We start from the raw sequence: 12,683 nt of genomic DNA, 5'->3' as shown, positions 1-12,683 counted from the left end.
GAAACTGTTTTCATTCAGACCACGTGATGTACCTTATCAGCAATGTTAATCTCGGGCCGGGACACTCCCCCTTTAAGTATTGGTTTCGGATTTCAACCTGTGTTTCTGCCATTGCATGGCAGGCACCCAGAATTATCGTCGTCATGAAAGGGGGCGCTCTATTGCCATTAATTCATATTTTTTTATTATTTTTCTGTTTTTTTCCCTAATAGAGTAGTCCTTTCTTTTGTCCCCCACACATGTAAAGCGTCTTTGAGTCCTACTTAGAAAAGCGCTATGTAAATCCCAGATATCTTGCCACACTAATTAACCCATTCTGGGCGTGAACCCCTTTTGGTGTTTTAACACTAGAAGGTCTAAGAGGTCATTTTGACCGTTTTTTTATTATTTTTAAGTTGATTATCTTTGCCCATGAAGCTTTCAGAATGTTATCCTTTAGCTGTTGAAAAATAGCAGATCTACAAGCTCAATGTCCAACTTGCATCGTTCCAAGCTCAAGTTCATGTTAAAATATGATTCCAGTAAAGTACAGTATACAGTATATTAGCCAGTAAATATAATAACGTGTACTACATTCAATGATTCAGATATGAGCGCTACTGTAACTGTGACATTGCAAATATTAAATGTTTGGAAATTAATACATTTGTTCTTCTTTTCGTGTCTTTGAAGCATGTGGTTAGATGTTTCCCATTACTTTATGTTGTAGTATGCAACATGATATGATCTGAGTGCCTATATGCTGTGTACTTGTACGTGAATATACAAATGTACTAGACATGTATTGTGTACTGCCTGAACTGTAACAGACTTTCTAGTTAGCCACTGGAGACATCTCAGAGAGCAAGGTCAACTTGCTGATAGCCGATTGTTATTGTTATGTCTCAGTGGCACGTCATGAGGACACGAGGATCCAAAGCTATATATGTTTCTGTATGTGTATAATAAATTGTGAACCCGTGGCGAGATACTGTCTGAGTGTCCCGTTGTTATTGTTCTCCCGGGGGCCGTCGATCGCCGCCGTACCAGGAATAATTCAGCTGGATTATCACACACCACCCAGCCTGCACACACATGTACACACTACCGGTCTGCCAGAACCGGACGAGGGTGCAGTACCTAGAGATTACAACACTTTACACAGTACTTTACACAGTCCAGTATTATCGAACTCTGCCAGATCTTTTGAGATGCATTTCGTTAAGTCTCAAGAAAGAAGAAGGAGTGACTCATTTTCTTTATATTATCATTTTTATCCCACGATTTTGCTTGTTTCTCAAAAATCTGTTTCTCTCATAAACAGATTTCTGAGAAACATGCAACAACAACAATGGTTTATGCATCCCTAGACATTGTACTGCTATTGCTATGTGAACATAATGTATAAAATACAGCATAGAAGGTCCACTTCCAGCCAAACATAATAATAACCTTCTACCATGTGCAGTCTCAGCAGTCAAAGACGGTTTGAGGCCACAAAGTACAGCAGTATATGTTTACAGGCATGCTGCATTGTAGAGGCTGATATTTTGATAATGCAATTTCTTTTAATGTTTTTTTTTTTACAATTACACTTGACAACCTCAGGTTTAATTTGTTATATAGCATGAATATGTCGCTATAGTAGAACCTAGACTAGAGGTGTTTGAAACATTCAAATGTGTCTCACGCTAATAGTACTTCGTTTTCAGACAGCTTTATTTATCTGTTGATATCTACAGTACATAACAAAATATGTTATCAACTCAGTATATGTTTTCCATGAATCCAGACATTCTAAAGTTTTTTTTGATACATTTCGTGTTCATATAGGTCCAACAGAGAATTAAAGAAAATTAAATGAAATGAATGGGTGATCAATGGTGGCATAGGATAGCTCAGTTCTTGGGCAGACTGGTTGGCACAGTTTTAATCAGTGTTGGGGAAGTTACTTTTAAAAAGTAAGGCGTTATAGTTATCGTTACTTATCTAAAAAAGTAATTTGTTACTTTACTTTACATGAAATTATGAAAGTAACTACTTTTCTTTACTTTACTTTAGAAAATAATAATATAAAAAACGGCCGAAACCGAATATAGGAACTTTTTTTTTAAAGCTAGATCTATAAAGAATAGGTTTGGGAGACTTGGGACTTCATTAAAAAACATCTAATTATTTGGAGGCTTTGTGATGAATTCATCTCAATTAATCACATTTTAATCGCATATCAATAGGCATATTTGACCTGAGCAGTGAGCTTGTTTTCTACATAAGCATAGGCAATAAAACAAGTAGTAATAATAATAGTGATAATATTATCATTCATTGTTAAAGCTCCAAATGATATTCCCATTCGTCTTTGTGTCTGCCCGTGTGCTCGCAGCAGCGAGTGTGAGGGGTTGGGGAACGGGGTTGTATATAGTGAAACTAACGTTAGCTCCCATGCTAGCTAATGGCTTCCCTCGTCAACAGAACACCACCACAGATCGGGTGGAAGCTGCTGATATCACGTTGCTTGTGCCCGTGGATGGGAAATAAGATTTAAAAGGCTATGGAAGCGTGGATGAAAGGCAAAGCACAGATGTGTGCAAAGTTTTGTCGTATCTGCCTGTGCATTCCGTCTGCTGCAGTGCGTGTGTGTTCTGTCAACTTCTGTGTTGACTGGCTGAATGCATAGTAAAGAGCGTCATCATAAGCATGCGCCCTTCCTGCGCTGGAAGTAGCAGATCTACAAGGTATCTACCCGTCGCAATGCACAGCACGTTGGTCTTGTACATCTGTGTTTCTCCCGCAGTTTAGTTGAATTATATCGATTCACAACTTTATTTGCCCCCTTCACTTCAGCAGCACAGAGACGCCTGTATGATGATAGACTCACGGAGCTGCATGGCCAGACTTTTTTCTCTGATCACATAAGTTGACATAACGCCATAACGCGGGTAGCGCTCGCACAATAACTATAGCGCCGTTATGGAATGGGGAAATGTAAAGCGTTAGGTTACAAGTTACTGCAAATAGTAGTTACGTTATGTAACGTAACGCATGTAAGGGCGTTAGTCACAACACTGGTTTTAATAGAGACCGCACTTGGAGGAAACCCTGAGGCGGTTGTGTGTAAGACATGTGTGTCCGTGACAACAGTTCGGTGGAAAGTTAATTTCCCATGTGTTTGTGCAAGTGTGTGTTCCTGGCATATCTCCCCAAGGTCATGTCACGTTGCCTCAAAGTCCTGCGTTATCATGGCGGGTTCAGTGGAAACGAACACGGCCCATAGTCTGAAGACACAACAACAGGTGTCAGGGAGGGGGGGGGAGGTTGAGGGGGGGGAGGAAGAGGATCTTTTCTTCGCTGTCTCTTCTGTGGAGATTGTCAATTGCTGGCCTGTTCCAAGATCGTGTCCATCTTCTGATGCATCTGCAGGGCGCTGGCCTGTTCCAAGATCGTGTCCATCTTCTGATGCATCTGCAGGGCGCTGGCCTGTTCCAAGATCGTGTCCATCTTCTGATGCATCTCCCCAAGTGCCCTGCCCAGCTCGGCCATGGCAGGCAGCATAGGGGCTCCGTTCAGCGTTACCATTTTCCAATTCTTCGGTACACAAGACCAATGCACAGCCCAATCAGCAGAAATCCTGTAACCATAATCCAAATAGATATGCCTCTTCTACGCTGATAGTCGGGGGAAGATCCATCAGGGTATTGAGCGGGCTCTCCAGAACCCAATTTACATGAAGAAAATGTTGTCCATCACGTACAGAGACCAGCTCACTAATTCCATGATTAGTTCCATGTTTTGATAGTTTTAGGGGTTTCGAAGAGACAGTGTAGAATAGACGCTCTGAGCAGGGAGTACAGACAGGGAGGGAGAGAGAAGAAAAAGCGTCCGCCCTCTTCAAGAGGCAAGACAAGAAGTAGAAGGGAGGGAGGGAGAGAGAAAAGAGATGCGACTGCCTTGTTCCGGAAGCCAGGAACCAAACGATGGCTTGCTAATAGTCATAGTCACCCTTCACAGGCTCACTCTGTGTCCTGCATGGTGATCCATTGTGGGCGATGCAGCCAGAGATCCATTCCACATATCGGTGGACGTTGGCGAAGACGCCGGGTGTGGCAGCACCGCATGTGGCGGTCCCCCAGCTCACCAAGCCTGCCATGTAGTAAACCCCATCGTCCTTGCACATCAGGGGTCCGCCCGAATCCCCCTAAGAGACAGGATGTAAGGACAGAACCATTATGAATGTAAGGACAGAACCAGTATGAATGTAAAGCCCAAACCACACCAATGGGTTTTGAGGCGCAACAAAACGCGGTGTGATATGTCCCGTTGTTGCACGTTGACCCAAGTCGACCCGAGTCATTCAATTGGTTGCATGGCGACCTATTGGTGTGGTTTGGGCTTTACATTCATACTGGAACCGCAGAATTATCGATTCATTGATTAACAATTAACATCCCTATACAGAGTGGGGAAATCACCTACTCCCTTAAATCGCCTATTTAAGGGAGAAGTGATTATTTCCTCTCCCTTGGGCCAGCTGAAAGGTGGAATTTCAGGCCTGTTTTAAAATATGTACGTTTTTTTTTAATAATTTTTATACCACGATTTTGTAACCAATTTTTCCCCCGTGTCAATTATCTAATGTGATCCTGGGCTCTACACACCCTCCGCAAACCTAGTCCCCATATATGGGGGACATGGGGAGAGAAACGGATTTGAACTCATGCTTCCTTCATGCATGAGTGTCCAAGTTGCTCCTTTACACCTGACAGGGGGAGTTTCCCTGGTTGGACGTAGCGCGTGGAAGGAACACGTTATTCCAACCAGTTCCTTTCCCCTCCATCAGGCAGTTTAGAGACCAGGATTACTGCATGTTTTTTGTGAGGGTACATACCCTAGGGAACACGGGGAGAACATGCAAACTCCACACAGAATCGAAACCAGGACCTTCTAGCTGTGAGGCGACAGCACTACCAACTGTGCCACCTGTGCCCTCTGCATTTATAGATTTTTTTTCATAAAACGTCTGGTCTGTTCAATCAAAGTCACTTCTTTAGATGCGTATGTGGCCCACGAATCGCGAGTTTAACACCCCTGGTCTACACGCGACAAGATAAAGATATGCCTCGTCCTCCAAAGAAAAGATTTGTTTAAAGCTTATAAAAGTTGATCCTTTCCCACCATCCTTTCATTCTATTATAGCCCACTGCACCTTTAAATGCATCCTTTCATTCTATTATAGCCTACTACACCTTTAAATTCAAGGCATTCCTTGAGAAGATTTACAAAATGTTTCCTACTACTATTTATACACCAGTAAACTATAATACTATAATATTAATCACACTTAACACAGTAAGTTCATTAAGAAGACATTTTCTAATGAGTTGATTCTCATTGTCAGCTGTCGACATACGCGCGTGGACACGACTACAACACTAGGTCGACATGCGCGTTGCTTTAGGTGGACATGACTACAACACTAGGTCGACATGCGCGTTGCTTTAGGTGGACATGACTACAACACTAGGTCGACATGCGCGTTGCTTTAGGTGGACACGACTACAACACTAGGTCGACATGCGCGTTGCTTTAGGTGGACACGACTACAACACTAGGTCGACATGCGCGTTGCTTTAGGTGGACACCACTACAACACTAGGTCGACATGCGCGCGTGCGTCGCTTTAGGTGGACACAACTACAACACTAGGTCAACATGCGCGTGTATGTCGCTTTAGGTGGACACGACTACAACACTAGGTCGACATGCACGTGTGCGTCGCTTTAGGTGGACACGACTACAACACTCGGTCACATTCACACCTCTACTTCACCTCTACTTCGTTACACTCGATGCGATTGGGGGGTGGAGTTTGAATCATTCTTGCATATTCAATTTGCTGCGTTTGCGTTCACGCTGCGCTGTATAGCAAGGAACCGCAGCAAGGAACTTTATCAATGTGTTCAATTCATAAACTACACAGTGAAATATATGGTGTTAAAATTATACTTTGAGTAATAGTTAGAACGTAAAGGGTAACGTACACGATGCAGTGTGTCGTCGGGAGACGTGGACTGGACAGGTGTGTGTGTGTGTGTGTGTGTGTGTGTGTGTGTGTTCTTTTGGGCACATTGCGGAGGCACAGCGGAGACGAGTGCCAAATTAATTATCTGACGTTTATAATAGCCTACTCCCATAAACATAGATGATCCAATCATTATATAAAATTATTATTAATATGCCATGTTTGCTACAGTTTATAGATCATAGATCATGCTGAGCTATTTGTTGAAGTTTGAAGTAGGCCTATAGGCTATTTGAAGAAAGTCCTCACTTGGATCCCCACACACAGTGACAGCGCTCCATACGCACAGACGACACAGACCAAATATTCTGTAAACTGCAGTGTTTTTTGTTTCCTTAATGGATTGCCAGTGCTATAGTGGCCGCTAGCGCGCCAGTGCCAGACGGTTTTTAAAAATCACCAAAAATGGCCGATAGGATTCATTTTAAGTTGCAGAATAACATCCTCGTGTGAAGGAGACCTAATACACACTTACACTACAGGAGCCAACTTTTCCCAACTTGTCTACTGCACAGATCATGGTGTTGTCCAGGTTGCTTCCATGGAACTCCTGACAACGCTCCTCAGACATCATGGAAAGCTGGCCATGTGACATGTTGTGTGGGTGGTCAGCTGAGGAACAAGAACACACACAGACAGCTCAGCTAAAAATCCTTCTAAGACATCTAATTTCAGCTTTGTTATATTATATGGAGCATATAGGCCAGGGCATAGCAGTGGCGGAAATGTTATGGTGCCACTCACAAATAGGTCATTCATTAAATAAATGTAAAAAAATATATATATATATATATATATATATATATATATAAAACCGTGGGAGGTGCAAGTCTAGTTAGCAGGCATAGACTTCAAAAAAGGATTGCACACTCCGGGGAACAGAGACGGACAACTTACTGCATCAACTTATTTATTAGCACGACGCGTTTCGCCGTGAGCTTCGTCAGGCGCGAGCTTCACCAGGCGAGCAGCTATAAACTGCACAGTTTCATCCCGATGTTCTGGGCATCTTTGTAAAGTTAGTGTTAGTGAAAAGCAGGTAAAAGATGTTCTGGGCATCTTTGTAAAGTTAGTGTTAGTAAAAAGCAGGTAAAAGAGTAACGTTTGAGCAGACTAACATCAGTCACTCTACCATTCAATGTAGAAACTTCTCAGTTTACACTGCAGATATGTCGTCGTCGCCTACAGGAAATACGTTCGCTGCGAACAGGGGACCCGTTTCTGAATCGGCTAAATGTCCTTTTGTTCATATTGCGGAACATAGTTACCCGCAGCCTTTTCTCTAGCGCCATCATTAGGCCAAACCCTCCAGTTGTACAAAGGTAACTCAAAATGCATGATACTGGACACTTCATCATGACCTTTCCTTGGTAATGTTTAACACAGCTGGAAGCCATTTGAACATTGAAGGATAATGTTTAACACTGCTGGAAGCCATTTGAACATTGAAGGATAATGTTTAACAGTGCTGGAAGCCATTTGGACATTGAAAGATAATGTTTAACAGTGCTGGAAGCCATTTGAACATTGAAAGATAATGTTTAACACTGCTGGAAGCCATTTGAACATTGAAGGATAATGTTTAACACTGCTGGAAGTCATTTGAACATTGAAGGATAATGTTTAACACTGCTGGAAGCCATTTGAACATTGAAAGATAATGTTTAACAGTGCTGGAAGCCATTTGAACATTGAAAGATAATGTTTAACACTGCTGGAAGCCATTTGAACATTGGAAGATAATGTTTAACACTGCTGGAAGCCATTTGAACACAAACTTGTGGAAGCCATTTGAACATTGAAGGATACAGTGGAATAATAGAATAAAGAACTCCAGAGACAAACTGCATCATATAACTGCTACATTATACGATACATGTAACATGGGCAATTATACCTTATATAGACTAGTGCAGCTATTATTTAAGGTGTGATTAGTGGTTGGATACGTACCATCTTTAGTTTCGCCCCATCCAGCGACCACACACTCCTTTCCATCAGGGAAGAGCTTGTTTGGCAGACAGGCATATTTAACATAGCTGGTTTCCTTGGCACAGGATGGGTCATCGGTGACTTTCAGCTGGAGTAATGCTGAGACACAGGAAACAGAATAGAACAGTAAATAACAATACGGCGGTGGCTCAGGGGTAGAGTGACTGGATCGTAAACGCAAGGTTTCCAGTTCGAACCCGGGGGTCAGGGGATCTTAGTATAATCTGATCGACAGAAGGAATTTACTTTAAAGTAAACAGAATAGTAACATAACACTATAAAAGTCTTGTTTATTTATGTTGTTGGTGTCTTATGATCCCGTAAGGGATGGGTCTTAACGACAAGACACGGACAGCCAATTACAAACGTTATGCAAAGCTCGGCCAATCACAGCGGAAGTTAGGTAGGTTACTCCAGAAAAAGAAAAGAAAGTGTGACAATAACTATAACTTAATACTAGCATACTCTGAGATCCAAATGATCACATTATGTCAAACAGTTTAACTTTTATTTTGTCCAGGCAGGAATGATTTCACTGGCTTATTAAAGTGCAATATGAAAAGAGAAGGGAACCCGCACACTCATATGCTCCAAAATATTAATTTATTGACGACGTTTCGAGCCAAGGCTCTTCATCTGGTGAGACATGGCCAAAGCATTTCCGGGGGTCCCCAGCCAAATAGGTTGAGAACCCCTGATCTAGACCAGTAAGACGCGCTAACGCGGGAAGCGAACGCAGCTGAGACCCTGATCATGTCTGTCTGTCTGTCTGTCTGTCTGTCTGTCTGTGTGTCTGTCCCGCTGTTACTGTATATGTGGACCTGGCCCCTTTTGTGCCCATATATGGAGCTGAGTGGACCTGGCCCCTTTTGATATATGGAGCTGAGTGATTGCTGATGCAACACACTCCATATTTGGACGTATAATCACTCAGCTCCATATATGGGCACAAAGGGGGGACACACGCACAGACAGACAGACATGATCTGCTAGGTCTCATAGTAAGTGCGTTCGCAATAACATCACCTGTACCACTTGTTATCTAGACACCAGTAAGACTCCCTGAGGACGAGACGCCGAGAAGCGACCTCGCTCTAAAGGGCGAGGTCTGCATTTTCGGGCCTGTTAAGAATTCTAGTTTTCTAATAACTTTGGGGCGGGACCGTCTAGACTAGTTTAAATGGACAGGTATTCAGTCAAAAGGGAGACATATAGAAGAGGAAGGATGGGTGGGGATGGATCAACATTAGAACAGGTCAGCTCCATATACAGTATGGAGATCTAAGGGTTTGAGGTCAGATGTAGATTTGTTGGCCAATATTGATGACACCAGGGATCTCCATATATGGGCTTAACAATGTCACATGATGTCACGTGCTCCATCCCACCCGGCTATGCAATACCCGTTGTACCCGTGTCAGAATACCCGCTGTACCCGTGTCAGAGAACCCGTTGTACCCGTGTCAGATAACCCGTTGTACCCGTGTCAGAGAACCCGTTGTACCCGTGTCAGAATACCCGTTGTACCTGTGTCAGAATACCCGTTGTACCTGTGTCAGAATACCCGTTGTACCTGTGTCAGAATACCCGTTGTATCTCTGTCAGAGAACCCGTTGTACCCGTGTCAGAGAACCCGTTGTACCCGTGTCAGAGAACCCGCTGTACCCGTGTCAGAGAACCCGTTGTACCCGTGTCAGAGTACCCGTTGTACCCGTGTCAGAGAACCCGTTGTACCCGTGTCAGAGTACCCGTTGTACCCGTGTCAGAGAACTCGTTGTACCCGTGTCAGAGTACCCGTTGTACCCGTGTCAGAGTACCCGTTGTACCCGTGTCAGAGTACCCGTTGTACCCGTGTCAGAGAACCCGTTGTACCCGTGTCAGAGTACCCGTTGTACCCGTGTCAGAGAACTCGTTGTACCCGTGTCAGAATACCCGTTGTACCCGTGTCAGAGTACCCGTTGTACCCGTGTCAGAGTACCCGTTGTACCCGTGTCAGAGTACCCGTTGTACCCGTGTCAGAGAACCCGCTCCACCCATCTGTCTGTGTCCCTTTCATGCCCACATGGATATTTCTGTATCTGTCTCCCTGTGTCCCTTTATATATGGAGTTCTGTGTCAGGCTTGCCCAAATATGGAGTGTTGTTGTGATGTCAGAACAGGCCAGCCGACTCGACACCGGGCACTGCACTCCCTGTGGGGGTGTGGAACGAGTGTGGTGAAAAGTCGGTGGGGAGGAACGGTTCTCAAGTTACGTGCCTTACAGCCGTCCGTACACACCAGTGTTGTTTTTGGCAGCAAATTTCAATTTTAGTTTTAGTCAGTTGATTAGTTTTCACTTAGTGAATTAGTGTTGGTTTAGTTTTAGTCGACTAATTGTCATGAGATTTTAGTCGACTAAATCTACGGTCGATTTAGTCGAATAAAATGTATTTTGTCGGCCCTTGATGCCTTGAAAATAGCCGATCTACTAGCGCAACGCGTTGTGAGCTGACAACAATGACTTATACTGGGGGCTCCTAAACTACTAAACCCTTTATCCCTAAACTACTAAACCCCTTATCCCTAAACTTCTTTGCCTTTTTCTACTATTTTTTTTTTTATAGTTCAACTAGTCAATCTACATTGACATTGACAAGCTTGTAGACTGGCCATTTTAACTATTCAAAAATGTTTTGCAAAATAGTTAAAAAAAAGGCAACGAAGTTTAGGGATAAGGGGTTTAGTGCTGACGAAAATGGAGCCCTGAATCTCTTGTCCACTATTCCCTTCCTAATATTTTAGTCTAGTTTTTATTTGTTGACGAAATTGTCAGTATATTTAGTCTGTTTTAGTCATCATAGCTTAGTTTTAATTTAATTTCCAATAGTTTTTGTCAGTGGAAAAAGGTAGTCGACGAACATTTTTCATCTTAGTTTTAGTCGACGAAATCAACACTGGTACACACGTACTGTACAGACAGACGTACAGACAGACAGACGTACAGACATACAGACAGACAGACGTACAGAGACGTACAGAGACGTACAGACAGACAGACGTACAGACAGACAGAAGTACAGAGATAACACCAGATTAAAGGTAGAGTAAGTGATTTCACTTAATTCAAATATCACTTCTTTTTTTGTTTTGTTGTGATAATCCTCTCTACTATAGAGTGTGCTGACCATATAAGGAGTTCCTCCCTGTCCCCAGTTAACCCCTGGGGGTCAAAAAACCTTAGGTTTCGTTTTTGACTCTCTATCCTGATTGGACGAAGGCTTAGGTCCCACAGCCAAAAACGAAACCTAAGGTTTTTTGAGTGAAATCACTTACTCTACCTTTAAGGTAAGAAATCAGCTAGTCCGGAAAAGAAGACATACAGTAAATGTATGGCCTCACCAATGTCATTAGTAGCAACGCCAAGGTTGCCTATTATTCTGTAACCCAGAAAAACAAAGTCTCTCTCCACGGAGATGACCTGGTCTGACTCTTCTTTGCTCCCGATGTCCACTCCCCCCACGACCACCTGCATGTCCATGGCGTTGTTACTGGAGAAACAAGCAAGTCAGTAATTAAGACCACCTGTGCATGTTAGCACATGTTAGCATTTAGAGCAGCTCATGTTACCACATGTTAGCCTTTAGAGCAGCTCATGTTAGCACATGTTAGCATTTAGATTAGAATGTTACCACATCTTAGCATTTAGAGAAGCTCATGTTAGCACATGTTAGCATTTAGAGCAGAATGTTAACACATTTAGAGCAGCTTACATGCAGTGAGCAGCAGTGAGGACCCAACAGGACGCGATGAGGACGCCTCCACAGGCGTGTCCGAACGCCTTAGATGTGCCTTTGGCTCTGTGCTGCAGGGACACCTGCCATGGATGGTCTCCAGGACGGGACAGAGTGCCTCCGCTGATCCTGAGTTCATAGTCGGTCTTGTCTGTGCGCCTGCCGCACTGGCCTGGGTCAAATGGAGACAACTAGAGCATGAGAGCCGCAGGGAGAGAAGTGTGTGTGTGTGTGTGTGTGTGTGTGTGTGTGTGTGGTACATGAACATGCATTTTGTAGGCTAATGTAGGAAATTCAAGATTTGGTTTTTATCAACCATTATTTGGGAAATGACCTGGTCATGTATGATGCAGTCAACTTACCGTAATATCAAGAAACAACAACAGCCATTAAGTCATCAATAATGTTTTTAGAACATAGTGAATTCTAAGTAATTGTAACTTGGCAGGGATTCATCGTTTGGCAAAGTGCCGTTCACTATTTAATTTACACACTGCTTTAGCTCCTATTTATTGCCATGTTTTAAACTGTATTTTCTGTACGTTTGAAACACATGTTTTGTGTTTTGTGTATAAACACAGCATAATAACTTTACCCCCTAGCCCCACCCCCCAGCTATATTGACGCCCCTGATGACACAACGCCGTGTGTATGTATCAACATTGGTACTGCCTACGAACGTACACTTACCTTCACATGTCAGAGTTAAAGGTGTCCATTTCCCATCCACACACCTCACATCGGGGCGTCCTCCGTTCATAGTAGGCCTATATCCCACCATGCACTGGTACAGCACCATCGCTCTGGGTTCATATCTGGTCTTCATCTGGGTGATCATGATACTGTTCGAAAGGTAGACCTCT

At 43.3% G+C, this 12,683-nt stretch overlaps 1 protein-coding gene across 1 annotated transcript; it reads right to left on the bottom strand.

Annotated features, from left to right (window-relative positions):
- Positions 1-3,961: 3,961 nt before the first annotated feature.
- LOC308315180 (chymotrypsinogen 2-like) lies at positions 3,962-11,437 on the bottom strand (the record flags this gene model as incomplete). Its single annotated transcript, XM_080763020.1, has 5 exons — positions 3,962-4,174; positions 6,534-6,670; positions 8,012-8,149; positions 9,624-9,648; positions 11,429-11,437. The coding sequence occupies 5 exons, from the start codon at positions 11,435-11,437 to the stop codon at positions 3,962-3,964; spliced, it is 522 nt and encodes a 173-aa protein (XP_080619146.1).
- Between the last annotated feature and the right edge of the window lie 1,246 nt (positions 11,438-12,683).

The sequence above is a fragment of the Protomyctophum bolini genome (genome assembly GCF_963924005.1).
Source record: "Protomyctophum bolini genome assembly, chromosome: 5".
NCBI lineage: Eukaryota > Metazoa > Chordata > Actinopteri > Myctophiformes > Myctophidae > Protomyctophum > Protomyctophum bolini.
Note: the sequence above shows the minus strand (reverse complement) of the source record. Positions and strands in the feature narration are given on the sequence as shown.